The sequence below is a fragment of the Pteropus vampyrus genome, unplaced genomic scaffold (assembly GCF_000151845.1).
Source record: "Pteropus vampyrus isolate Shadow unplaced genomic scaffold, Pvam_2.0 Scaffold42, whole genome shotgun sequence".
Lineage (NCBI taxonomy): Eukaryota > Metazoa > Chordata > Mammalia > Chiroptera > Pteropodidae > Pteropus > Pteropus vampyrus.
The window spans coordinates 3866581-3894388 of record NW_011888823.1 but is presented as its reverse complement, the minus strand read 5'-3'; the positions used below and the strand labels follow the sequence as shown (position 1 = coordinate 3894388).

The 27808-nt window shown below is 41.6% G+C and overlaps 1 protein-coding gene and 1 pseudogene across 2 annotated transcripts; both read left to right on the top strand.

Moving 5' to 3' along the window:
• Positions 1–212: 212 nt before the first annotated feature.
• ARPC2 (actin related protein 2/3 complex subunit 2) lies at positions 213–27808 on the top strand. Of its 2 annotated transcripts, none has more exons than XM_011358608.2 (11): positions 213–365; positions 572–653; positions 8011–8045; positions 9070–9182; positions 12882–12927; positions 15834–16020; positions 16997–17090; positions 22485–22611; positions 24201–24301; positions 24655–24755; positions 27363–27808. In XM_011358608.2, exons 2-11 carry the CDS (start codon positions 580–582, stop codon positions 27385–27387), a joined length of 903 nt encoding a protein of 300 aa, XP_011356910.1. In that variant the 5' UTR covers positions 213–365; positions 572–579; the 3' UTR covers positions 27388–27808. The 2 variants fall into 2 exon arrangements, with proteins under 2 accessions (XP_011356910.1, XP_011356911.1); XM_011358609.2 differs by having other exon boundaries at positions 298–374.
• Positions 19116–19235, top strand: LOC111738719 (annotated as a pseudogene).

The following is a 27808-nucleotide window of genomic DNA, read 5'->3' as shown; positions in this document are numbered from 1 at the left end:
GAAGGGTGGAGTAGACCTCTGGGACAGGGAGCGCAAGGGAGGGGCTACACAGTAAGGTATGCCTTGGAAACCACAGCCCGCTAAGAGACAGACTAACAGGGTCCGAGAAAGTAGAGGCAGCGTAGCGGCACTGCGCATGCGCAAGCGCAGCCTCCGTTTACCCTGCGCGCTCCTGCGTGCGCGCACACGAGGAGTCGGAGCGGAAATGGCGCCGCGGGACCGCGCGTCTGGGCGGTGAGCGGAAGTGGGTGTGAGAGCGGAAGTGGCCGGCTAGGGCCGGGGGCTGGGCGGGGACCGGGCTTGTCGGTGAGGCGGCAGCGGCGGCGGCGGCGGCTCGGCAGGCGGGTTCAGGCTTCTGGGGCCAGGTCGGTCAGGTGGGTGGGTGTCTCCACAGTCAGTACTTACGCGAGACAGTGCGCGCTTCTTCCCTTTCTCCCCATCCCGGTCCCTCTTCCCTTCTCCCCTAACCTTCTACCCCACCCAGCCCCCCTCCTCAGGGAGCAGCAGGACCGCTCCCTCCGTCCTTCCCTCCCTTACCCACCCTTGTTTCTCCTTCCCCTGCCCGGGGCAGCCGCCGCCATGATCCTGCTGGAGGTGAACAACCGCATCATCGAGGAGACGCTCGCGCTCAAGTTCGAGAACGCGGCCGCCGGGTGAGCGCGCGCCCGGGGCCGGAGGGCGGCGAGGGAGGCAGAGTTGACCCCTGTTCATCTCCAGTGTTGTTCAGCCCCCCAACCCTCGACAACGGGAGAGGGAGATGGGGACCTGGACGGGTGTGGGGACTGCCCCGGCGGAGTAAACGTGGGAGGCAGTTGGGCGCGGTGGGGTGAGGATCAGAGATGCGTGGGGAGAGGCTCAGAGGAGGGATGCGGAAGCAGTGAGTGGACAGGAGTGCGCGTGCTAAAGGGCAGGAGACCTGTGGGATGTGAGGGCAGCTTGGGCTAGAACTCAAGCTGGAGGATCCCATTGCCCTCTGGAGCGAGCAGGGGGCCACTTCCCTGCGTATTCCCCGTCATTGTTCTGAACCCGAGGAGAGCCCGTTTGGATTGGGTCGGAAGGAGTTTTCAGGAATTCCCAGGGCTAGTGGAGGGAAGAAGACGCAAGCCCAGATCATCACCAGCTTTCTCGCTCCCCACCCCCAGCTCCTCGTTTCGTTTAAAGGAGTAAGAGGGAAGAGTGAAAGCAGACCCAGTCTTGCAGCCAGAAAGACACGATATCTAGTTTCCCTTCCCCAAACCCAGTGAGAGACACTGGCCATTTTATTACACATTCCTCAAGCAAAGCTAATAGTTTCCCCATCACACCCTTTCCTTATCTCTTCTGGGGTTCTCATTCACTTTTCCCCACCCACTAGCTTTTATCTGGTTATCTTTTACATTCTTTACCAGACCCCTGGTCAGTGATTTCTTCGGTGGTAGTATTGGTCCAGGTGCAAGCTTGAAAGCCTTCAAAAGCCTATAAAGGTCTTAGATGACCTTTTTTTTTTTTTACCATTGACCTTTTCAAAGGTGGCCTTAGGACAAATTTCCAAGGCAGCCTTCTCTATCCAACACAGGAAACGGTAGAAGACAGTCTTCTCCCCCAAAGCTGCTATACTTTTAAGATATGAGCCAGGAAATTGCTTTTAGCTTCTAATTTTTGGCTGATCCCTTTGCCTTATTTCCCCATCTTTGAGGATGGGGCTTCACATCTTGGTTCCATAGTTGAGTAAATAAGTGCAAACTTTCTGGTGAACTGGGGACTAGTAAGAGGAAAGTAAGTGCTTGGAGAACCCTAGGTGGGAAGGGATTGGTGGAAGGGAAATTCTAAGTGGTCATATGAACTTGTGGCTTGGAGGCATTAAAAAAATACTTCTAACCCACCGCTTAAATTGAGTATATTGTTTCCTATCTCTTTTATAAGGCCACAGATTTTATCTAAAACAAAGCACAACTTTCCTTGAAGTAACACATACAGTGAACAGTTGCTATTATTTTCTGCCAGGGGCTGCAGTTGCTTATATTTTAGACTAACTTGCTGCTTGTCTTCAGCCTCACTTACCAGTTCCTTTGCATTTTGAATGTTCAAGGGAATCAGCTCAGAGTCTTATTTTGGGTAATTGCAATGTACTTTTTTGAGCAGTGTAGCACACAGGAAGTTAAATTAACTTCTGCATTTTTACAGCTCATCTAAGTGCATTCTCAAGTCCGGACTAGTAAAGAATGAGACCTGGGCAGTTATATGCGGATCTACAAGATAAATGCCTGTGCATTTTCAAGTAGAAGCTTGCCTTGTAGTGTAGGAGTTCCATTCATATCTATTTGTGTGTTAATAACTTGATTCCAAAATGTACCCCTTTATTCAGAACTTCAGTTCTTTTCATTTTAGAAAATTACTCTTAAAAAAAGCAACTAACCATTTCAGAGGATTTAAAATAGGCACTCAAGTCTGGAACGCATAAGTTAGAACTTCTAGGACATTTTTTACAAAGTATATGTTGTAGTAGTGTTGGATATTGGGGCAGGGCAGCAAGTTTTGGCTTTTATTCTGGCCCATCTTCCCTTTAAGATATGACTTTAAATTAGTGGGCTCAAAACATATTCTGCTGAAAAGCACTTTGAAAAGAGATGGTGATACAGGCCAGGGAGGTAGGGCTTTCCTGGGGTTGCACTTACAACACCCAGCTGAAGCATGGGTCTAAAAAACCCAAGTGAATTTGCAGGCATACCAGGGAGGTGAGGCAGCAGTGAAGTAGTTAAGGCACATTCCTAGGTCAGAACTTCCAGCAAAGGAAGACTGGTGTGATAATCATAAACATTTTTGGGATTCTATCAGTGCTCAGTACCATGCAGGTACAGAAAAAGGGGGGGCTTTCTGAGAGAGCCTGTTTGCAATGTTACAGAGGAGCTAAGGGGTAAGATGTGTTGGAGTAGAGATCAGAGGAAGACATTAAGGAAATGGAGTAGCTTGGAGGAGAAACCCTGGAGATTTGAAAAGCTTTGCCTGTGTGGAAACCTGGAAGAGGTCAGCTCCACCCTGCTTTACCCTTCTCAGCAAACCAATTGGAGAAATTATGGTTCAGAGCAACCCTTTGCAGAATGAATCTTCCAACTCTGGTGTCCTCCTATAATAACCAGTAGCTACGTGTGGCTAGTTAAGTTTAAATAAGAATTAAAGTGAAATAAAAATTAAGTTCCTTAGTCACACTAGCCACAGTTCTTGTGCTCAGTTGCCACATGTGGCTAGTAGCTGCCAAATTTGGCAAGTACAGATATAGAACATTTCCATGATTTCAGAAAGTTCTAATGCTCAACACTCTTCCAGCTACTGAAAATGTAAGCATGAGATAGTCTTATAAACAGTTCTGTAGTATATACTTCAGAACACAGTTACCATAGCTTTCCTTCTGAGAGTGATCTTTTTTTAAATGATGCCTCTCATATGTTGGATCTTCTTGCCTGTGACATCCTAGTAAAAGCACAAACTTCCTTCGGGTAGAGGAGTTTTGTCATCTAAACTGTTCAAGAATACATTTGGTCATGATAACCTTTTAATTCAGAGGCTGTTCCAACAAAGCTTAAGATTCATTCCGAGCAAAATTGCTTTTTATTTTTTCCTACCACACTCCTGAGAAAATGGCTTATTGGAATGATTCATATAGCCTCACAAAATGATAATTATTAGTAAGTTGTCTTCCCAACAGCCTACAAACTAAGAATGTGACTGATTAAAAAGCTGTACTTAACAATGCAAATAACCTCATGTACAAGTCTTTTCAACGACATTGCCTTTTCATTTAGGAATTCTTAACCCAGACCCCCAATTAAAGCAGAAGTAATCTGGCAAATTAATTTAATTATTTTGTTACTATATACACACGAAGAACCTTTTCAGCCTTAGAAGCTAGGCCTGTCTACTTAGCTAGAGCCTAGAGTCCAAGATTGAGGAAATGCTATCAGATGCAAATTGCTGTTGATTTTAAGTGTGTGCTGGCTTCTTGCCACAGCTGTGCATATTGTGGGGCGCTGTGATTCTGTGAGGGGGAGTGAAGCTCAGTAAGCAAGCAGTGCCAGTTGGGGTGGGCGAGAACTGTGGGAGGAGAAAATTTGAGAAAGGAATAAATTAAATCTTGCTGATACCTTGTTCTCATTCCCAAATATGCTGCATATGTCCTCCGAGAGACAGACTGGTTTGAAGTGACTCGGAATTAGGACATTGTTGAAGCATTTAGAAGAACTGGAATGTAGTGGCTGACTCGCTAAGAGGATCTGCTTGGTCTTTTTACAGGTCATTGTAGTTACACACTGCTGCCTGGCCTCTGGCCTCTTTGAGACGGCTTTGGGCATGAAGCCCCAGAGGTACACTCCACCAAATTGATGACTCCTTAGGGACATTGTCATTTTAGTCATCCTTGTTTCCTAGCATCCTCATTGTATATATTTTGTCAGTTCAGTAAATATTTTCTTGAAGGATAAAGCCAGTTAGAGTGGTTCTCAGTTTCCTTAGGAGGAGCTTATCACTTTCCTGACACTGTGTGAATAGCCTTTTAGATCTTTCCATATTTTGAGATACCGCTTAAGCAAAGAGTAGAATGACCTCTTATCTAATATCCATTTGTATAGGCTTTGGTCAAAGAAGATGATGAGAGCCTTATAGAAGACTCAGAGAATGATCAAAAACTTTTCTGGTGAGATAGCAGAATTCAGTGATTCTTCTAATTCACCTCACGGAAGGGATAACTAGAAGAGGAACATAAATGCCCAAGTGGAGAATCGGATACATTTGGGAGTAAAAACTCCAAAATGCTTAATGAGAAAAAGAGGATTAGATAATATAGTTTCTAGGAGTTCTTTACTGACTGATTAGATGACATTCTAGATGCTTCCTTAGAAAAAACGATTGAAGAAAATTTTTTCTAAAGGATTTTAAAAGCTCCTGAAACCCTCTTAATGAATTTAATGTGTTTTAGTGTCTTATGCTGTCCAGTCAGTAAACTGGAGAATCTACCCAGCTGGCTTGTTCCAGGATGTAAACGTTACAACAGTCCAACACTAATAGGGCTTCTCCTTCTTGTACTGTGGAACAGTTGCTGATTCTGGGAATTTCCATAATCCCAAAACCTCTCCCTACCGTGGCTTCAAGTCTGGTCTCCTCTCATATCACCTCGAAGAAAAACTCATTTATTGATGACCTATCAACCAGGCACTTGGCTATAAGCTTTAACATGGGTTCATTTGATTTCAAATGTGCCCCTGTGATAATAGCACTTCCTATTTATGGTTGAGAAAACTAGGGCTCTTGAGAGTTGCGGGGGGAGTAGACATGAATTAAGCGTTGTGCAGGCACCCAGCACTGGTGATTTCTGACTTTATTTATGATATATCACACACACACACTAAAGGAGATAATATTTGTACATTTGGGTAAATGGTCGTCGAGCCTCGAGGTCATGCCACTAGGCTGCCCAAAGAGCTGTGGGGATCATTATCTCAGCATATCTGTAACTTAGTCATAAGACTGTTGGGGAAACTTTGCTGTACCCACCTCATCTCAATCTAGAAAAGGAACCTGAGGCTCAGTGACATTTGAATAACATTGCCTGTGGTTACATAGCTAGTAAGTGACAGAACTCTGAAGGACTTGCTTTTTCTGTAATTAAACTCACCCCCACTATCCGAAACGTTAGCAAATGGTAGAACAGAAAATAACCATTTATCTTTTTGGCCTGTTAAGTGGTACACTTTCTCCCAGACCAATCTTAGTCTCCCCTAGCTCCATGATTTTAAACCACAAAAGTAAATAAACACCTGGTCTTGGAATTGAGACACAATCTTGGTCACAGTCTCTTTTTCAGAGCAGAGTTCTTGGACCTCTAACTCCCAAATGACTTCTCAGGAAGACTCCTTTGGCCTAATGCTGTCTCTGCAGCCTGTCTCTTCTGCAACCTTTTGCGAAGTCATAAATAGTAAACTGAAATATTAATGGCAGTGATTTGACAAATGTTCTCAAGTCAAGCAGCAAACCACTTAGTATAGATCTTAGCAACTTCTCCCACTGGGGATCTGTGCTCAGGGAACTTTATGGCCTAAAGAAATTCAAAATTCCAGAGTCAGAATGTTTACAGCTTGGAACCCTAAGGTGATTTATTTATAGTTGATTTTTCTCAGTCTGTTGATGAAGTGGGAGAGTGAGGAATTCAATCTTTCACTGGCAGCATTAAAGCCTAAGGTTAAAACATAACAATCACCACCCCTTAAGTGATGCAATGTGGACCTTTATAAACCTCCACCCTGACTTTGGCATAGCCAGCCTTCCCCAGAAAAGTATTCTTCAGTGCTTCCTCCCATCGTGCAGCCTCTTACTGTCTCATTCAAATGTGTTGTAGGGCTGTGTTTGTACTTCTTCCTTCTTTGCTCTTGTTTTCTAGAGGTGAGGAATGGTTGTTGGCCATTCACTACCTTTGTCTCCTCGCTACAGTTTCCCACGAAAGAATAGAAGCAACTTAAATTTTATTCTAGTTCTTTTCATCATATTCTGAACTCCACTTCTTCATAAACCACTTGATACTTCCATTCTTACATTCAAATTACTTTTCTTATGTCACATATGAATGGCTTTGAAGATGCAGGATAGAATTTTGTGTGTGATTTGTATGGGTTGATTTTTCAACAGGACTATAACATATGCTCAATAGAAGCCAGTTTCCTTGAAAGGTATTGTTTAGCCTCTGCAGCAGCCTTTTTTTTTTAAAACAGTCATAAACAGTGTTATATATTCTCTTATTTCCCAGCAACCCTGGAGGGCACTTATTCGTGGTTCCTTTTACAGGTGTGAGGGAGCAAAGGTAGTATAAAACCTATGCACTTAATTGCGAGGTCTTGAGCAAGTTAGTCAGGAATAAATGTGAAAATGTGTCTATCTTGTCTGCTGGCCCATAAAATAAAGTGGACCCATTTGAGTTGGTAGCTAGCTGATAAACAGTCATAGAGTCTTCATATGTTTCCTACCATTGGACTTAAAGAAGTGGAGAGAGTATGTAAAGTAGCTTTTTGTTGAGAGTTAATTGACCATTATTGTTTATAGATAGGATTATGTCATGCTTCCTACGTAATAAGTCGGTAGCATTTATCAGATACATGTCCACGTACCAGGCTAAGCTGGGAATGGCACAGAAGGTATTAAGCTGTCATTGCCTTTCAGTATAGGTTCTTTCATGTCTGTTCTCCTGTTTTAGCTTCAGCAGTTCTGTGAGGTAGGATCGCTTGTATTCACCCATTTTATAGATGATTAGGTCAGAAAATAAAGGCGTATAGGTATTTGTCTAAAAACATGATCCTGACGAAAAAGCTAAAGTTGGAAAATATGTGTCTTGACTGTTTTCAGTGGCTTCACAGTGCTGTTTTGTGCTACACTTTCTATGGAAGTATAGCATTGTAATTTCAAGACAAAATAAAACTAGGGTAGAACTAGTTAAAGATAGCTTCATGAAGGAGAGTGGTGAGTGCTTTGGTGACATAAAGGAAAGGGAAAAGACGTGTAGGAGGGTTTACAGGTTGTCTTTGAAATAGAAAAGAACTTTCTGTTTTATGGCCTGAAAGCATCCTCTCACCTCAAGTATATTAAAACGATGCTTCATTCTATTTAGCAGTTTTCTTGCTGAATGTCCTACCCCCATCACTACAGTCCTGTGGAGGAGACATTGACCAAAAGTTGGTACGTTCACACAGACAATCTGTGTGTATCATGGTCTTAGGGAATTCAGAATTGAAGGTGACCACCAACCACAACAGAGATTCGACAGTATCTGGAAAACAAAAGTTTTATCTGTCCTGCTTTTTTTTATCCTCCACCTTAACTAAGTCCAGAGGTTCAGATGCATAAGAAAATTAATTGTATACTCAGGTCTGCAGTAAATATAAGACTGATACATAGTGGTCTGATCTTAAATTAAGCTCAAGAGCCTTTGCAAGTCCCCTCGAAGTCATGCAACAATAGTTATCTTTCCTAAGGGACTCTTGTTTTGTTTTGCAGAAACAAACCAGAAGCAGTAGAAGTAACATTTGCAGGTAAGTGTCTTTATCTTAACTTTATTAAGAGAAGGCACAATATAAAAAATAGAAAAAAACTGTTCCTAAAATAAGCTTTGACATTTGAGGTACTATCCCTTGATTGTCAGATCTTTCTAAAGTCTTTATTTCATGAGTTTAGTGAACACTGTAAAGTTACCCACTGATATCTTAGAAGTTGGGGTTTAATTTTGTGATACAAAATAAGGGTTTTTTCATTCAGAAATAATAAGTTATTGTCTTCAAATAGCTATCATCTCAGTTTGTCTACCACTAGACTTAGTGGAAAAACATGAAAATGCTAGAGACCTGTTCAGCAAGTCAGATATTACTGCTTTCTGTTCCCTGTAAAGAACTGGTTGTTGATACTACACTTGCTGTGTGAACTTTTGAGTTATATAGCTACCCTCTGAAAAATAAGAGTGCTTGACTAGATAATCTTGGAAGACTTTTTACAGCTCTGAAGTGCTGGGACTTGGAGGCAGGCACTGTCCCCATCTCACGCTACTAACCAGCCATGCCACCTCTCCCTGAAGTGATGGCCACTCACACCTAGTTTCAGGAACTACACAGGATAAGCCCTCTGTACTGTAGAAGAATAGAAGCCAAAAAGAGAGGAGGCCTATAGATTAAAAGCTTAAGAAATAACCAGATGCATGTGCCGCCTCATTTGGATCTGAATTCAAGTAAGACAACAGTTTTTTTGAGGGGGAGGATGTTGTTTAATTTTTTGAGACAGTATTTGAACACGTGACTAGATACTTGATATTAAGAAATGGTTAAAAAAAATTTTAATTCTTCCAGCACTAAGCTGTGATTAAGGTAAGACTAGCTTTGTAATTTTAGAAGAGCAAAGAGATAGGTACTCGACAGCTCTATCTCAGTGTTTCTGCTGACTTCCCACATGGATTTGAAATAAACGCCATTTTACTCATATTCCTTTTTACAAGAGAGACTTTGCTTATGGCCTACAGCAGGTAGGCAGGCACTTTGAGATAAGCAGTCTTACTTGCTTTCCTCACAGATTTTGATGGGGTCCTCTATCATATTTCAAATCCTAATGGAGACAAAACAAAAGTGATGGTCAGTATTTCTTTGAAATTCTACAAAGAACTTCAAGCACATGGCGCTGATGAGGTAAGTTCCACATCATTTTCCTTGGGGCTCTTGTTGGCAACTTTTATTGGCAACTCGCCACTCAGAGAAGAACCATGATACTGAATTCCCCCACTGACACTGACCACTCTGGACAGCTTGCTCACCTAACCAGGGGCTCTTGATTTCATTTTCCATAATGATGTAAAGACAGATGTTTCCCAGAAAAGATTTTGGCTCTTTACTTGCTTGTTTTTTACTCTGGAGAAATAAAAATGTTCCCTAACCATTGAAAACAAAAACCGCTTTAATTCTCAAAAAATGTGGTAAAAAATAGTCTTTGACCAGTACGAAAATAGCTATCATGTGAATGGGTTCTGTTCTGTTTCTATAACGTCGTCAAGTGGGTTCTGTTCTGTTTCTATAACGTCAAGTAGGTATATAAATTCTAGCCTGTCTAAAGTTTATAATCTTAATTTTTCATTCTGAAGTGTTCTTTCTTCCTTACAACTACCTTAGGAGAAATAAGAAAGGATGTCCATGCATTATGAAACTCTTGGTGGCCATGCCTTCTTCACTGGCTTCTTTCGATAGCTAAAGTAGCAGGTTTGGTTCCTGTTGAACTATATTTGCTCTGGGGAGAGCCATTTATGGAAGAAAGAAAATGCTGTTACACCAGTGTGCGTACACGTTGTGGTTGGGTCTCAGAGCAGGAAGTATGACTCAGTTCCTGAATCAGTTTTCAAATATCTTTTAGTTTTAACAAACTAGGTTCTCCTTAATCTGGTGAATGAATATACAGCCATTTTTATTTTCTTATTAATAGTAGTAGATTTTGATTGTTTAACATTTATGTTATGAAAAGGCTGTTTGCAAAAGAATATGATCAAATCTCAATAATTTTTTTGGTTTAAAAACTAAAATTGCATGTTAACCAAACAATACCAAGAGCCATAGGCAGTCACTTCCCTTGGTTATTCATATGCAGTTGCTTTTTCCTATAGAGAAGAAGGGAGGAGTCAAAACCTTTTCTGATTTGCCTCTAAAGTTCAAGGGAAGAAGAAACATTTAGAGCATTTGTATACAGGGTCATTTTACCTGAAAAAGAAAAGCTTCAGAAGAAAGACCTAATCATAAAAAGCATATAAAGCAATTATATAAAAGACAGCAGTTAAATCTTCTCTTTAAAGATAAAGAGCAAGAAGAAACAAGTGGCTGTTAAGATGTCCCTGCTTTAGATTAACCATTACTCCCTGAAAAGAAATGTTAAGCATTTGAATACACAACCAAATTGTGTAATCATTCTCCCTAGGCAGTTCTTTCTCTTTAAAAATCTAGGTACAATAATAATCCTTGGAAGGGAAAGTATTAAGCTAGATTTCTTAAATCTTTCCAGGCTGTGCTTTCCTTACAATAAAACTCTAGAACACATTGCTATTAGAGCTTCCACAAGGGTCAAAGAACCAGCCCCACCCACTCAAGTAGGTGGAGTAAGTGACATTCGCAGTGTTGGAGCAGAATGCACAGTAAATGGCTCCCTGGGTTGGTTAAACAGTGACCAATCTGTGATAACCACAGGAAGCTTATTACTTTGTCACAGGCCCTTTTTCAAGGCAGAAAGCCTCTGCTGCTATCGTCGGAAGGTCTTGGATGGGGTGATTGATAGATTGCCTCCACCCATCTCCTGGTGTCAGGTTGGAAGAGTAGGTGCAAATTGAAAAGTGAACCATGGTTAAAAGTGCAAGTGAAGTAAACACAGAAATATTGGCTGTTTTGGCCAAGGGGAGGAAGCAGAGGAGTTGAACATGGTACATACAAATTTGACTCTGAGAACCTTGTAGATCTCAGAATATTTACTTAGTAGACTTGGAATTAAATTAAATCTTAGGGGCTGTGGTTTTTCCCACATCTGATTTATCCTTTCTTCAAGGATCAGTAATGCACCAGTATAGAATTATAGCTCAGAGTTAGCATGCTAGTTAAAATTCTTGCAGGATGTGCATGTTACTTTTCTCCCAAAACTCCGTAGGAGAAGCGGTATGTGGGGCATGTGAAGGTCACATCTCTATGTCACCAACAAACTCTGACCTGAACCTCTCCCTTCAGTTCCTCTTCTGTAAAAGAGATACCTCACAGTGGCTCTATGGTCACCAAATAGGAACTACATGCGGCATTATTTGTCTTTTGCCTCGTACAAACAGATGTGAGCACTAGTTCGTGCTTTGAAGTTCACTCTATTATTCGAGTTTTGAGATTGGAACGATTCAATAAATATGTGAATATTAAAAAATACTAATGAATGGAGGTGTGGAGAACCTCACTGTGATAATTTTTTTAAATGGGACTTAAAGTAATATGGTTTGCTGCTGATTTTTTTTTTGGAATATCTAGAGAGTACATTGAAAATAAGATTTGAAGAAAAACATTGATATTCATTCACATCTGTTTACTGCATGTTCTCGTATGCAAGTATATGGGCACTGAGACCATGACAGTGAACAAGAGTACCTGCTCACGTGGATCTCCACTTCAGTGCTGCCTGTGTTCTCAGTGGTTTTCTCTGGCTAATGAAATTCTTTAAAACATGCATATATATAACTTAGATAATTAAAAGTTTTTTCTATTGTTTAGTTGTAATTTGGTTAACTTGTCTTTTTTTTGGTATCCCAGAAAATATAAGGTGATCATTAGTGTGTTTGTGGTGAGATAGTGTCAGAAATTGACTAGATACCTCGAGACGAAACCCTGTTATACTACTCAGGTTTAGTCTGTTGGCCTCAGTTTTACCTTCTTATGGAATAGTGATGATACCTTCCCTCCCAAAGTATAAGTTTTTAATGAGAGTTAGTAATAAGCCATGACTGTGTTTTGCCTCTTAAATATATAAAAACTACTAAATACCAAAAAGGTTATTAAATTCTAGTGATTTTAATGGGGTCTCCCAATAGCTGTCTTTCTGCTGCTTAATGTGTCCTGTATAACATTTAAGTCAGAACTATTCTTTCCAAAATAAAGTTTGTTTCCTAAACCATGTCCATTTAGGAACAAATTCCACCAGATGAAGCAGTCACACTAGCACAGAAAAAATAAGGAATATGTAAAAAGCTTTTATCGTTTACTCCAAAATGCTAGAAAGTAGCCAGCTCTAAGTGTTGGTTTTGGGAAAAAAGACATTTAGAGAGTACTATCTTCTGTGAACCCACCAGCATAAATAACTGGCTATGATTTAATTATCCATTGTCTTTGCCTTAAAGCTGGTGCTGAGCTAAATAATTTTAAAGCTTACAAAATAAGCAGGCTAACTGGAATCAGTTTCCAATAATTCTGGTTTTATCTCTTCATTCACCTGGGCTAATGATTTGGCCTGTAATTGGTTGATAACTAACATCTATACTTGGCGTTTGGCATCCTTCTGCTCTCTTGAAAACAAGACGATTATGTATTGTGTATGTTCCGGAGTAGAACAGAGAACATGTAAAGGGAGTGACCGAATCCTGAAAGAGTAAAGAATGAGCTTGATTGAAAAATGGATCATAGACTGACCTTTTGGATTTAATCTCAGTTCTGTGAGTGACTTGCATGGTAACTCAAATAAATCTGCTTCCCCTTCTTGTATCCAGTTTCCCATCTACCGAATGAAAGGAAGAATGCTGGTTTAGGAGAAGGCTGGCAAGCACAGTTCTTTAAAAATTATAAAGTTATCGTGGCTTTTGGATTAACATTTGTGTTTGTATTTTCTAGTTACTAAAGAGAGTGTACGGGAGTTTCTTGGTAAATCCAGAATCAGGTATGTAGTGACGTGCATGACTGTGCAATGACACGGAAAGAGACCTGTCCTATTTGTACTATGCTCTTTTCAGCCAAAGGATTTTGTTTAAATATTACTCCTTTTACAAATATTTCTGCATGAGCCCAGTCCCACTTTAACTCTCTCCATAAAAATAGCTTTTGAAGGGCTTTGCATTGTCTAGTAATAGTACACAGTGTGATGTACAGAATTCATGTATGTTTTTAACATTTACTTAAAGGGGCCAATTGATACTTCCTTAGCCTTTCAGCTAGAGAGCCACCTTTGTTTGCTTATGATTAAATGCCTTTTGAGAAGACTAAGCAAACAGTGATTTCCACCCCCAACCCCTACTAACACCTTTTTCTGTGCACTGCACATTTGGAGAAGAAAAAGGAATATTCACAACTATTCTCACATTTTCAAGTAACAAAAATTTTAGATACTAAATCCATTCTTTTAATAAATGATCGCTTCCTCCTTCGTGGCCAGAGGAATTACAAAGCACCATGGCCATCCTTGATTAGAATAGCTACTTTCTACTAGCTATACTGCTTTAAAGGAAATTTAAAGTGGGAAAAACTGGACAATATTTTCATCCCTGTGATTAAGTGGTAGTCTCAAATTCTAGGGCATTCAGCTGAGTCCCATAGTCAGTTCCAAGTAATAAAACCATTTGAGCATAATGCTCGTTACTCAAATACTGTTGCTGTAGCACCTTCATTAGCACATTGTTTTAAGAAGGAAGGTGTGTCAAGTCACTTTCTTTTAACAGCAGTTACTTTTGCTAGCTTATTTCCTCCCCCCAACCTTTTTTTCTTTTCTTTTCCTTTCTTTTTTTTTTTTTTTTTTTTTACTTTTTTACAACATGCCACTGCCTTACCACTCCCATTAGAATACCTTCCTGCGTATTTTATATGCCGCTCTGCAAACAAAACACAAAAAGCTGCCTTTGGAATATAATTTGCTGCTAGGAGTATTTGTGGATGGGAGCTTTTGACTGCAGTCAATAAAAAATACTGCAATATGTTAATCTCCAAATTGATGGTACTAGTGTATCACAGAAGTAAAAACCAAAAGGTAAATAACAGTAGGCTTTAAGAGGAATCAAGGAATTTCAAAAAGAAACAGCTAGAACAGAAAAATCATGTAGGAACTCTTGAGCATACTTCTTACAACTCAGACTCTGAAATCTATCAAAACAACTGGAGTATAACACAGCTTATGTTTCTGTCCTTGGGCCTTCTCTTCCACTTCCTGCTAAAGCACAGACAGTGCCAGATTGCAGACTTTCAAGTGCAGTACACGTGAAAGTAGTCTCTTTTTTTGTATGGATTTATCTAGGTAAGTTTGGAGAACTCAGTAGGCCATACTAGATTTTTACTTTTCTAAATCCTCGCTATGTTCTTTTCATCATGTCAGAAGCCTTACCAAGGTCTGACTTCATAGTTTTATTTAGTTTATTTGGCACCTTAAAACTAGCAAATCTCACTTGATCTTAGCCAGAAGTCCAAGACGTGATAAAACTAGCAAACCTCAACTTTAAACATTTTCTTTTTTTATCTAATCATGTAGTCTGCTTATCCAATTTTCAGATCCCCGGAATGGAATGGTGGTTGATATTATTTAATATTGGAGGGCCAAAAATGCTAAGCACTATCTAGAACAGAGATTTTGATAGCCCATGCTCTCAATAAGAATAGCGTCAACAACAATAACAAAAACAGACCTCAGAAATGCTCTTGGGAAAAAAATAGTAGCAAAGTACTGCATAAAGACTTAAGATATTCGGCAATGTGAAATTCATGCAGTTCTGGGAAAAGTATTCCCATCAGTTGCCTAGAATATGAAATAATCCTCAGTGATAATACAGATATTCTTGCAAAATCATCGCTTTTTGGCACATATTACTTGTTTTGTTATATAATCAAGTGCCCAGCCTTGTTTGCTGGAATTTGTGCTCAGTGTGCTGTAAGGAGGCAGAATAGTGTAGTGGTCAGCAAATTTGGATTTCAGTCCTGTTCTGCCCCATTTATTGATGACCATCTCTGTTCCAGACACTAAATACTGTACATCCTCTTAATTCTCCTAACAGCCCCCCCTATCTCACCACCCCTTTTTGAATAGTTGCAGGAATTGTAGATGTTAGGCGATTTGTCCAGTGTCACAAAGTGGCAAGGCCAGAATTTGGACCCAGTTCTGTTCATCTCCAAGTAGAGTTGCCTCTGCCTCTCTGTCACGCTGCATTTGTCACGAACTTTGAACCTCTCTCTCTCTCTAACATGAGAATAACCATATCTGACCTGCCTACTTCAAAGAATTCTTATGGAGATCAAATGAAATGAAATATTTTTAAAACACTTTGAAATTTTTACAGTGTATACAAATGAAAGCTACTGGGAGGAGAATTTTTTTCCCCTAGATTTTTCTATATCTTTCCTCTTTCCACACAAGGTTTGTGATAGCACAAAGGAAGTACATTTTATTAACAGAAAGCAACCCAGCAACCATGTTGGCATTTAGTACATTAAACCACGAGAGAAAAATATGTAACTCATACTGTAGTTTGATAGCATATATATAGTCACCTTCACAGCTGTGTCTGGAACACTAAATTTCTAGTCAAATTTCTCAGTATGACTTCCTCCATTCTTTATTTGTAATCGGTCATCTTTGATATTGATTCAGTTTTTGCATAGCATTTGTTAATTAGCTATATATATTTACAGTGTTATTATAAGAATAAAGGTTTTATTTTACTTCATTTGTCCTATAATGTATGTAGATGGGAATTGATAGCATTCTGCTGAGGCTAAAAGTATGATCACTGAGACAAAAAGAAAATGTCATTAGAACTTGAAAAGTTTTTTTTTAATGTAACTGCTGGGTGTTTTTTTCCCCTCCAGGATACAATGTCTCTTTGCTATATGACCTTGAAAATCTGCCTGCATCCAAGGATTCCATTGTGCATCAGGCCGGCATGTTGAAACGAAATTGTTTTGCCTCTGTCTTTGAGAAATACTTTCAGTTCCAAGAAGAGGGCAAGGAAGGAGAGAACAGGGCAGTTATCCATTATAGGGATGATGAGACCATGTGAGTATAGAATTGATCCTGAAGCCTGGGTGTGGCTGTCACATGTGCTTACTGAAAGACATACAGCTAGGTCAGACCTTAGACTCTATCATGCGAACCCCCCTGAAATGTCTTTCTCAAATTCTTTGAGCCAGGAAATAGATGATGGGGGAAAAAAGGACCACTTCTCCTAGCCTGCAGATATTGAAAGTTGGCAAAAGATGAAAAGAGGATCCAGTAATTTGGTTTTTGTTTTTTGTTTTGTGTTTTTTTTTTTTTTACAGCACCACTATTCTGAGCCCCCTTCAGTAATATAGTAATCAAGAGGCAGACGGGGAGGACCCTAGGTTCTGTGTTATTGCAAGTCTTGGATCATCTGCATACTACGAATCTCATAGTATATACAGAAATAAATTTTTTTTCCCTCTCTTTAATTCCCCCACCCACCCACTCACTTCTACCCCTGACCTATGGATGTTGCCGTTTCCCTTTAAGAACTAGATCTCTGAAGGCGGGGCGTCTCCTCTCACATGCTCACAGGCACACTCGGGGCCTGGTACCCCAGGCACACTCGGGGGGCCTGGTGCACCCAGGGTATGGTTCATGACTCTACCTGGGGCTTGAACCCAGGACCTTCTGCGTGTAAAGCAGATGTGCTAACCACTACACTATGGAAACACTACCCAGAAATAAAATTTTTAAAGTGGAGTTCTAAGAGTCACTAACTCTAGATTACATGTCATACCATACAAAGTTAATAATATCTTCTTTGGGTGATTTTCATCTCTGGCCTCTTTTAGGGCATGCGTTTATTGGCCATGGAATTTATTAGGGCATGGAATTTGTTGGCCATAGCTACTTAGTCTCACTTGGCATGCCTTTTTTTATAATTTAAAAGATATATGACTTTATCCTCCTATTTCACTTGCAGATCAAGTTCTTGACAAAATCTCATTCTGATTCTGTACTTACTTTCATGGGTTTTGTTCCCCCTCAGGTATGTTGAATCTAAAAAGGACAGAGTCACAGTAGTCTTCAGCACAGTGTTTAAGGATGACGACGATGTGGTTATTGGAAAGGTGTTCATGCAGGTATGGAGCAGACATCTTGGGGGAAAACCATGGTGTGGTGATTTATACCTTGGCACCAAACCCCAACATAAGCATGCAGAAGAGAGCTGGCAGTTCTGTTGATGCTGGAACTTATTGAAGATTTAATGAAATAGCCCCCACCAAACTCACTGAATGTTTTCTTAGTGATTTTAGCCTTTTGCAGGACTGGACTAGAGGGTTAAGTATTGAACATACTAACAATATGACTAAATATTAAGCATCCTTCCCGCCATGGGGGTCTTTGATTCAAAGGTTGGTCACGTTTCCTGCCCTCTTGTGTTCCTCAGATTTCTAGCAAGGTCTGTTCTTGGTTTAGTCCTAAGGTCCTTTCAGAATGGAGTTCATGGAAAATTCTGAAGTAGTAGATAATGCATTAATAGGGTAGAGTTATTGAACTGATAGTGAAGAGAATTGGCCTGGGTTTGACCAGTGTCACCATAGAGTGTCTCCCTCAGGAGAAGCTTGTTTACTAAGAAGAGTGGTGGGGTGTAGCAGGACATTTTGTCATTGGATTTCTGGTGCAGTTGGACTCAAGTCTGATATAGTACACCCACTGTGGCTTTGTCATGCTATCTGCTAACCAGTTCCTGGCTCTAGGACATGAGAGCTCATTGGTAATGTGGTATCCAGGCTGGTTTCTTCTGAGATGGCTCAGCATTCAAAATCTAGTACAGTGGTCACATTTTCAAAACAACTTTTGTACATTCATTCTGTTCCTTGGCAGGGCGATGAGATTTAAGAATTCTGAGACACAATCTTTTTTGCCAAGCAGTTGAAAGATAGTTGCGCTTAATATAGTGAGGATACTTTACATGTGTGTAGCCTTTCTAAGTGGCTAGGGAAATCTTCAGAAATAATCCTCAATTTGATCCATCTCTCATAGCTTTTCGTATTTAGGCTAATTAATCAGAAACTATAATTTTGGAGTCTCTGCAGAAAAATTGGGATATTGACACTTCAGCATTTGAGAGTGCTAAATTTTATGAAAGCGTGTGTGTGTGTGTGTGTGTGCACGCATATAGATATATATATATATATCTTGAGTCCTAACTGTAAGCCTCTGCACAGGCATTTCATGTGTTTTTATGCAAAATTGACAGGAATTAAATGCGGTAGCTCAGAAATTGGGGTAAATCCAGACTGACGAACTAATTTTAAAAGCTATGAAGTATATATTTAGATTTGGCTGGGTTTTTTTACCAGTCTTTTTCCATTTTGTTTCACATGACATCTTAGCTTATTTTTATACTTTAAACAGATCTGATCTTGGAGAGTGTACTGGAGATTTGTTCCCTAGGAGAATTTTGTATATTTTTTTTTTTGCATATGAATGTAAACTCCTCCCTCAAAGTACATGTGGTAGCAGACTTGTCTGAAAGAGAAAACTGTGTCTACATTTTTGCCCTGACAGTATCTCCAGTTAGTCACTGGCCTGGCACCATTCAGGCACATATGGTGTCTGGGAATGTGAAAAGGCTGTGCTCAGGAAGCCATCTGCCCTGCCTCACTCTCCAAAGTCAAAGACTGGGGCAATTTATTTGAAGTGACCATAGAAACCTGGACTTAAGTTTGCTGGGTTTTTTCCCCAGAACAAATCATCTGAGCATTTTCCTGGGCCTAGTTATTGTAACCTTTTAGGAGAAAGAACAGTGGGTGCCTAGCGCAGAGTGTTGTGACCTAGGATGCTGTTTGAAGATCTCATGGTCACTAGTCTGCTTGCCATGGGCCTTTGTGGGTTTTCCCATGCCTGCATACACTTCTAGCCCAGTCAGAACATATCTGCTTTTGTCATTTGACAGACAAACTCTGAGGGATGCTTACTGCCTTTAGAAAAAGACAGGGAGTTCCCATTCCCTACTCACACAGACGGCCTAGTGCTTGGCTTTGGGACATTATCTTTGTAGGCATATGAGCCAAGCACTAGAGAAAGTCTGGTAGATGTCATCATTTCAGTGCCATTCCGTGAGAAGCATTAAGAACAACATTTTCAGAAATTAGAGTGCAGTCTACGACCATGCTACCCTGAACAAGCCTGATCCCTGTCTGATCTCGGAAGCTAAACAGGGTCAGGCCTGGTTAGTACTTGGATGGGAGACCACCTAGGAAGACCAGGTGCTGTAGGCATAAAAAATAAAAAAATAAGAGATTGTGAGCTGACAAGGTCCTTGCAATCTGTGAGGTCAACCAAGGGTTGCCTCACCTTAAAAAAAAAAAAAAAAAAGGAAATTAGAGTGCAGTAAACCAGAATTTTTTCATATTATTAAATATTAAAGTCACATTCGTAACTAAGAAAAGTTAAGTGGAAACCGCGATTTCTGTATGTTCAGGGGCCAGACAGCAGTCTGCCTCATAGGCAGTTGGGATGATGTTATTTTGAGGACCCTTGCTACCTGTATACATATGTGGTTATAGCTATAAGATATTTTCCTGAACTGGAAACAGAAGCGGAATCAGTAATTTTGGTAGATATTGCTAAACCTCACCTCCATAGAGGTTGTACCATTTTTCCCTCCCACGCAGAATGTTTGAGAATGCCCATTTCACCAGAGTGTGTTTTCAAACTTTTGGATTTCTGCTAATCTGATAAGTTAGAAATGGTATCTGTATTCTCTTATGAGCAAGGTTAAAACAAGATTAAAACATCTTTTCTTATGTTGCAGGCTGTTTTTCTTTTCCTGTGAGATGTCTCTTTATGTCTTTAACCCATTTTTCTGTTGGGTTATTGATCTTCCCATTTTCTTTATATGCTAGAGAGATAAGCCTATGATAAGAGTTGCACATTTTTCTTCACTTTGTCATTAGACTTTGTGGGGTTTTTTTTCCCCCTCAAGGCAGAAGTGTATTTTCACATAGTTGAATTGATCTGTCTTCTCTTTTATGGCTTCTGGACTTTGAGTCATAGTTAGAAATTCCTTTCCTACTTCAAGTTTACAAAGAAATTTACCTGTGTTATTTTCCTAGAATTTTTACACCTTCATTTTACACATAAATACACTATCGGTTTGGAGTATGTGGCATGAAGGATGGACCCATTCATTCATCCCTGACTACCCACTGGTCCCGGTAGCAGTTATTTAAAAGACCATGTTCATACCACTGATTTAAGATGCTACCTGCATGATATACTAAATTCCTGTAAATATTTGGATTTACTCTGAACTAATAGAATAAATTATGTTTTGATGGAAGAGAGAAATAGTATCATGATACTCAAGACATCGTAGGCGGGGGTGGGGGGGAGAAAGGCATTATTGCTGATACATATGCAACAAAGACCGTAATGAAGCTATTTGCATTGGTTGATTGGTTGGGTAGTTGGTTTTTAAGTGTTATTTAAGAGAGAGAAACAAAGACATGAGCTTAGCTAAAGGATAGTCCCAAATTAGAAGTACTGTATATTCTTAACCAAGTTTTAAATGTATTATTTTTCATATACAGAACTGATGAAATGGTATTAAGTCACCACAGGTTTACATATACCCCATCTGGTTATGAATGCCACATGCGTAATTGAATTGGAGCATTTGAGAAACTTACTAAATACCAGAGAATGCTGGCAGACTGTTATCTGTTCTCTTTTCTTCCCTGGAACTGAAGAGTAAAATCAATACATAGAAAACCTCCCAACCCCTTTGAATGAAAGGTGTATTCTAGAAATGGGCAATTTCACAGGCTTTTCTTCATAAATTTTCATTTTCAAATGATATCAATTCCTTCCCTGCCTCTCCAAATATTTTTCCTTTGGAGAACAAAATTCAAAAGGGAGCTAACCTAACCCAGTTATGTTAATTTATTATTCACCTTTAGAAGTCAGCTCAGGAGTGAGGGCAGTGGAATAGGCAAGATCCCAGACTGAGCCTTAGAACTCCTCAGATGGTATCCTTCCTTTGCCACTAATTAGTTGAGGGCTTGCTGACATTCTTCCTACCTGCAAATGGAAACAGTTTCTGCTTGTTCCTTTACAGTGTGATGACACTAAGTCAGCCAGAAGTGCTTTCTTTCATTCAGCAAGCCATGTGCTTGACAGCCTCTTTGAAGGACAGAGGAATAGATAGACAAAGCAGAATCCTTGGCTTGAGGAACTCACAAGCTGGTAGGGAAGCCAGCTGCATTAATGAATAATGCTGTATCATAGTAAAGGTTTGTGGAAAAGCAATGAGAATGCCACCGAGCGAGCAGGCAGCCAGGGGTGGCGTTATAAAAGAGGTCAGATTGGAGCAGCAGTAGAAGAGCACTGCAGGCCCAGCGGCTATTTAAATGTACTTTTCGTGCTCATAAAACTCAGGCCACGGAAAGCCCTTGGTTTTATCCCTCAGCCATCACTCGGTGTATTTAGACCATCCAGTTTTACTGGCATCACTGGAAAATCTAGTTTTGTTCTTGCAGATCTGGGTAGAGACAGGGTTGCTTTGCATCACTTATCTATTTGCACAGAATGTGCAGCTTGGAAAAGCTTGAGGTTTAGAGATTCAAACAGAGAAGGAATGGCTGATTTTCACAGCCTCAGTCACTTTGCTGTAGTTTGATGAGTACATTTTGTTAAGGGTAATGAGTCCTTATGCTGAGTGGTAGCTATGTAGTCCAGGGCCATTCAAGAGCCAGAATACAAAAATCAGCCTTTCATTTCTCATGTCAATGGTGCCCTTTTCTTAGTGAATACTAACACAGCTCAGTTTCTTTAACTGTTGTCTTCTGCCCCTAAGAAGGGCTTACATTTTGGTGTAAAATTCTGATTGACGAATTCTAAACAGTAATAAGATCTAAGATATTTCAGTGAAACGAGACGTGTGCAAACTCCCAGAACCCAGAGAAAGCACGATATTGATGAAACTGGGAGAAGTGGAGATGATGAGGGTAAGGTGGATGACGGAAAATTGGTCAGCTCATCAGGGGTTTTTTTATATGCAAAGAAAAGAGTTAAGACTTTGTCTGGAAGTATTAACCAAGCTAAAGCTTGGGTTCCATTCACCCTGAAATTTTAAAGGTTTCCTGAAAAATATCACCTTTTTCACATTAAATTTAAAGAAATTAATGAGTAATAGTCCTTAGCCTAAGTGTAATCTGGTTCTCCCAGTGCTTTGGAATTTATTTGTTTAGTCTCAGATATAATTTTATCACGTGATACTCCAAGAGAAAAGGAAAAGGATTAACTGCTTTTCACCACATTTTGAACATCGGACTTGTTAAGTACTTTGTGATTTCTCCTTTGTGAATCCGAAGTGCATTGATAGCAGCCAGCACTTGGAATATTTAACACTAGGTGTAGGTGGTTTTTCTACAGGAGTCACACCCCGTACAGCAAACCCCATGCTGTAAGTTGCCATCATCTTACACCAGATTCTCTTCTGGTTTCTTTTTACTTTATCCTGGCAGGAGTTCAAAGAAGGACGCAGAGCCAGCCACACAGCCCCACAGGTCCTCTTTAGCCACAGGGAACCTCCTTTGGAGCTGAAAGACACCGATGCTGCCGTGGGTGACAACATCGGCTATATTACGTTTGGTAAGCAGGGTGGGATTGCCACTTTTGGGCGCCTTTGATGCATTCATACTGCACACTGCCTGAACCTGGACAGTCATTTGTTAAAATGTTAAGTGGGGCAAAAGCAGACACACCAAATTGTTCCTATTGCCATTGCCGCGACTATAGGAGGGGTGTCACTGGACACTAATTATAGGTCATGTGCTCTTTCTGTATAGTTGTTGTCTCTCTTTTTTCCTGTTCTTAAGTCCAAAAGAAAAAAGATAGCCTCTCATGCTGCGTATTAGGAGTTGGGACCACCTTAAGCATTGCTAAGCATCTGGGTAGGAACTCTGTCATTTGGCTTTTTTTGTTTTTTTCTTATTAAGCTGGAGCTCCAGCCATAACTCACTCCACTTTTCCACTGAAGAAATTCAGGTCTTCCCATCTTACAGTTACTGAGCCTGGTGAGCTGGATCATTGTTATTGCTGGTAGTTTGGAATAACAACACATTCACACACTGTACCTGATGTCACCAAAATGTCTCCCTTTGTGAAGTTTTATTCAGTTGACCTCAGTGGCAAAGATGTTCCAGTTTTTTGGTGATGAGTGAGTTGACTGTTTCATTAAATCTAAGCTACACATTTTTTTTCACATTACTACCTTTGAGGTTGGGAAGTAGCTTACAATTCATGGCATGTCACAGTTTAATTGACAGCATATCTTTATGATACATAAACTGCTGGTAAACTTACAGTCATTAGCATCTTAGGTTCTGTGCAGTGTAGTTATCTCCTATTGTGGTGTTCACTTTTCAGGGCAAAGTGACACTATAGTCTCACCCTTTCTGTGAGGCATTCCTTTTCATTTTAGCGAAACTTTATACTTGGAAGATTTTACTGATGGTGAGACCACTGAGTAGAGATGGTGCAGAAAAATAGAGAGGATTCAATAAGGGGAGAGGGTGCGGGTCCGCCCAGGAGCAGAAGGCCAAATGCCTGCACGGGTCTTCGGCGGTTGGTGCTGCGGGAAGGGCCTTTCTCAGCTCCCAGCCAAAGCAGCCTCTGCCTGCCTTCATCAAGAGGGTTCTGGTCTTTATTTCTTTTTCACTACCAAGACATACAGGGTCTTCTCTAGAATCTGGTTTCTCTGAAGGCTTACTCTATTTTAGTGCCAAGGGCCTAGGGACACGCAGGCTTTGTTTCCTCATCCTGATTTCTTAAAGTGTTTTTTCCATAATTACAGACAGTAGTTCCAGATAGTAGTATCACCTTGCAGAGGCAGGAGCTAGTGCATATGTGGCAGGGAGGGAATAGATTTCAGAAAGCACAGCCACAGAATTCAGATCTGAGATGAATGTCCAGGACCACACCCTTATCTTGATGAGTCCTGGTTTTCTACCATCATCTCCCTTTTTCTCAGCATCCTCCGTTTGCACTCACTGGCACCTGCCCTGGTTATGGTGTTTATCCCTGTATCGTCTCAAGGAGAAAACCCTGACAAAGCCTGGGCATGATGTAACAAGTGGATTATATTAAGCAGAGAGTCGAGAGGTGACTGGGCTACTGGGCTTCCCGCTCTGTGGTATTGGTGTTATGTACCGATGCCTTGTTTGTGCTTCCACCCTCAGTGCTGTTCCCTCGCCACACCAACGCCAGTGCTCGAGACAACACCATCAACCTGATCCACACGTTCCGGGACTACCTGCACTACCACATCAAGTGCTCTAAGGTGAGAGGAGCCGCTGCACCTCAGCCCCTGTGCTCCGGGTCATTCTCTCCACCAGAGTTGATAACAGTCATTCCTGTAGTCCATACTGTTGCTATGAGCTCGGAGCGGACGGTTCTAGAGGTTACAAGAAATGGTCTTTCTTCAGCTCCCCACCACCACCACCACCACCACTCCCCGCAGCAGGGAGGTGAATAAATATGTCTCCGCAAAGGGTTGCCCCTCCTGCTTCCCTGCAAGGCTCTGTGTCAATCCCAGGGTCTGTGCTCCCAAACCTTCCTGGTAACTTCTTATGAAAGCAAAGCTGTCTTTCCAGAACATGGCTCTGCTTCAATACTTGTTTTATTTGCCCCCAGGCCTATATTCACACACGTATGCGGGCAAAAACATCCGACTTCCTCAAGGTGCTGAACCGTGCACGCCCAGATGCCGAGAAGAAAGAAATGAAAACAATCACGTAAGTAGGGCAGGCCCGCAGCAGGACCACCTTCTCCCGGGCTTACTGAGCAGAAAATAGTGGGTGCTGGTGGCTTGGCCCTTCAGGGACCTGGGCAGCAGCTATGTGTGAGACAGCAGGGTCGGGCCTGTAGCTAGCTACCTGACAGACTAACGATGGGGTGAACAGGTTTTCACTTCCAAATGGGTGGGTCTGGGTTTCCTTGTTTCCACATCTTTGTGAGCTAAGAGAATGGCAGATGGGAAAAAAAACAAAGGGACCTTTTTACCAGGATAAGTTGTGTTTTCTTTGGGCCTAAGTTGAAAAGTCAGCTTGTCCTTCTGAAGGTCTTCCTGGAGAAATGGAGTAATTTGCTTAACAACATTTAGTTAAGTAAATAGGCCTGGAAACTCCCCTCGCTGAAGTGTTCTTTGTCCTGTTCTGCTTCTCAGCGGAGAGGAAGTTGTCTCTGTCAGGAATGGAAATGTTGAGTGTGTGGCTCCGTGTGCCTAGAGCCTAGACATTTGGGTCTTTGTGCAAGGTGCCAGATCTTGTTTCCCCTTCTGGTATAGTTTAGACAATTCTGTTCTCAGGTGATATGTGCTTATTTGTGCTAAAGTCTTGAGGCGAATTAAGCACCCTGACCCCACACCCCTCAGAGCCAGTGTATTTGCCAACACTCAGTACTCCTGCAGGTAACCCTTGGAAGGCGTGGTGTGCTTAGGCTTCACGTGAAGCTCCCCTGGCATGAGAGGCCTCTTCTGCCAAGTTAGTTTCTGCTATCTGAACAGAGTTTTCCATATCCAAAACATCAAAGATGCATACAGAGCAGTTAAAGTCACTCCTGACTTCTTTAGGCAAAGGCTTTAGGGACTGCCCATCTCTCATTAGGAAACTGGTACTAAAGGCCCTTCTCTGTAGTAGCTCTGAACCTACTTCCCAGAGCCTAAGGAGTGCTGTTCCGCCTTTAGCTAGACTAGATCCTCTGCCTAGAGAGAGGTATCCAGATGCCGTGGCGGCAACATTCCCTCTGCTCTGCAGCTTCGTGCCTATCCTAAGATGAGGGGGAAAACAGTAATGGTGGGGAAGCAGGAGAGACACACATGTTCTTGCTGTCTCCGTCCTGGAGTTTACAAGTTCCCCTGTCCCTGCTTGCTTTCCACAGAAGTGCCTTTCTCACCAGGCAACCTTGTTGACCTTCAATGCGAGGCAATTTTGTGCCACTTACAGGGCCAAGTGGGGAGAAAGCAGTTCAGCAGAGGCTGGGAGGTGAACCAGCAGCTAGGGACAGCAGAAGGAAGCTTGTCCTGGCCAGCTTGTCACATCAAACACTGGGCATCATAAATAGTCACAGGGCTGCCTGCATTACCTTTAGTCCTGTAACTGCTTTCTATTCAAGAGACAAGCCTACCAGGCAGTCACTGCCCAGTGTCCCACCATAGGCTTTCTCCCCCACCCTGTTACACAGCCAACAGGGGGTCGTGAGGGTCACTGCAGAGCAAGTGTACTTGTCCAAGGGGCAGGAGCAACATCCTGTCCTATTGGGACTGGGAAAGGGTGAGTCTTTGAAATGAATAAACTGTCCATAAACCTTCCTGGGACTTTGAAAGAGCAACTTTGCCTTTTTCTGTCTCATGACCTCTCTTTGGCAGAGGTGGGCCCCAGAAAGGAGAAGGGGGGTGCAAACAACTGCATCCATCCTGAAAACCAGACCATGTCACTATTGGCAGATAGGAGTTAACTGGCTCGGCTGGGCCCGAGAAGCCAGGTTACACTCCTCCCTCCCTCAGCGCCCACCCCCCAGCACAACAGAACAGGAAGGGCCTGCAGAACCATGGGCAGCACAAAATAGCGTGGCGGGCCCACCATGAGAAATGACCCTGAGAAGCCAATGATCAGTCAGCACCCCACAATGTTCTGCCAGAATTGAATGCTCATGAAGTTTTTATTGGTTTCATTTGGGTGTGGGCAAGACATTCAGGGCAGGAAAAAATTTAGCCCCCATATTTTTGCCCCAGTTTGCTATATTTCTCAGGTCTGCCTTCCGGGCTGCTTTACCAAGTAAGTACCCTCTGTCTTTGAGAACCAGCCCATTCTCAGAGCTGGCCCTTCTGGGGAAATACTGGGTACCAGACACCATGGCTCAGAATCCTAAAGTCAGGCAGGTGTTCTAAACCCAGGGTGTAGTTGAGGGTTGTTGCTTCTTTGAACATTCTGCCCCCGTGGTGGAAGCTGTAAGGAACCTGCTTTCTGCCAGCCTGAAAAGCTAGAAGCCGTGTAGAAGGAGCCTGAACTCTCCACTGGGAAGAGGGTTGAGCCCAGTCTGACATGCAGGCAGATCTAGGGCATCCAGAAACTGGCCAAATGATTCCCCTATCTACTTGGTACATTTAATATTCTCATGGGCCTAGCACAGGTATTTCCTGGTACTCCAAAGTACTCAGTAGGAAGGAGGAGCTGACGAAACCTTCCTGTGAAAGCTGGATCTTAGGCCATGCCTAAAGTTCCTATATACTTTGGCCTAAGGAACCTTTCCATCTGGTATTTAGCGTCTCTAGTCCAGAAGTGTGGGGTGGAAGGAAAGGTGAGCCCAAAACTAGCCTTCATACTTACTCTCTACTTTTGAAGGGGGAAGACGTTTTCATCCCGCTAACTCTTGGGAACAAGAAGAGGAAGCGGCTGGCAACTGAAGGCTGGAACACTTGCTACTGGATAATCGTAGCTTTTAATGTTGCACCTCATCAGGTTCTTAAGGGATTCTCCATTTTGGTTCCATTTTGTACACGTTTGGAAAATAATCTGCAGAAACGAGCTGTGCTTGCAAGGACTTCATAGTTCCCAAGAATTAAAAAATTCCACTTGATCAACTTAATTCCTTTTCTTTATCTTCCCTCCCTCACTCCCCTTCCCTTCTACCCTCCTTCCAAGCTGTTTTCGCTTTGCAATATGTTACTGGTAATGAGTTGCAGGATAATGCAATCTTAATTTGTTTTCTCCTAAGTATTTGAGTTCAAAACTCCTGTATCTAAAGAAATACGGTTGGGGTCATTAATAAAGAAAATCTTTCTATCTTA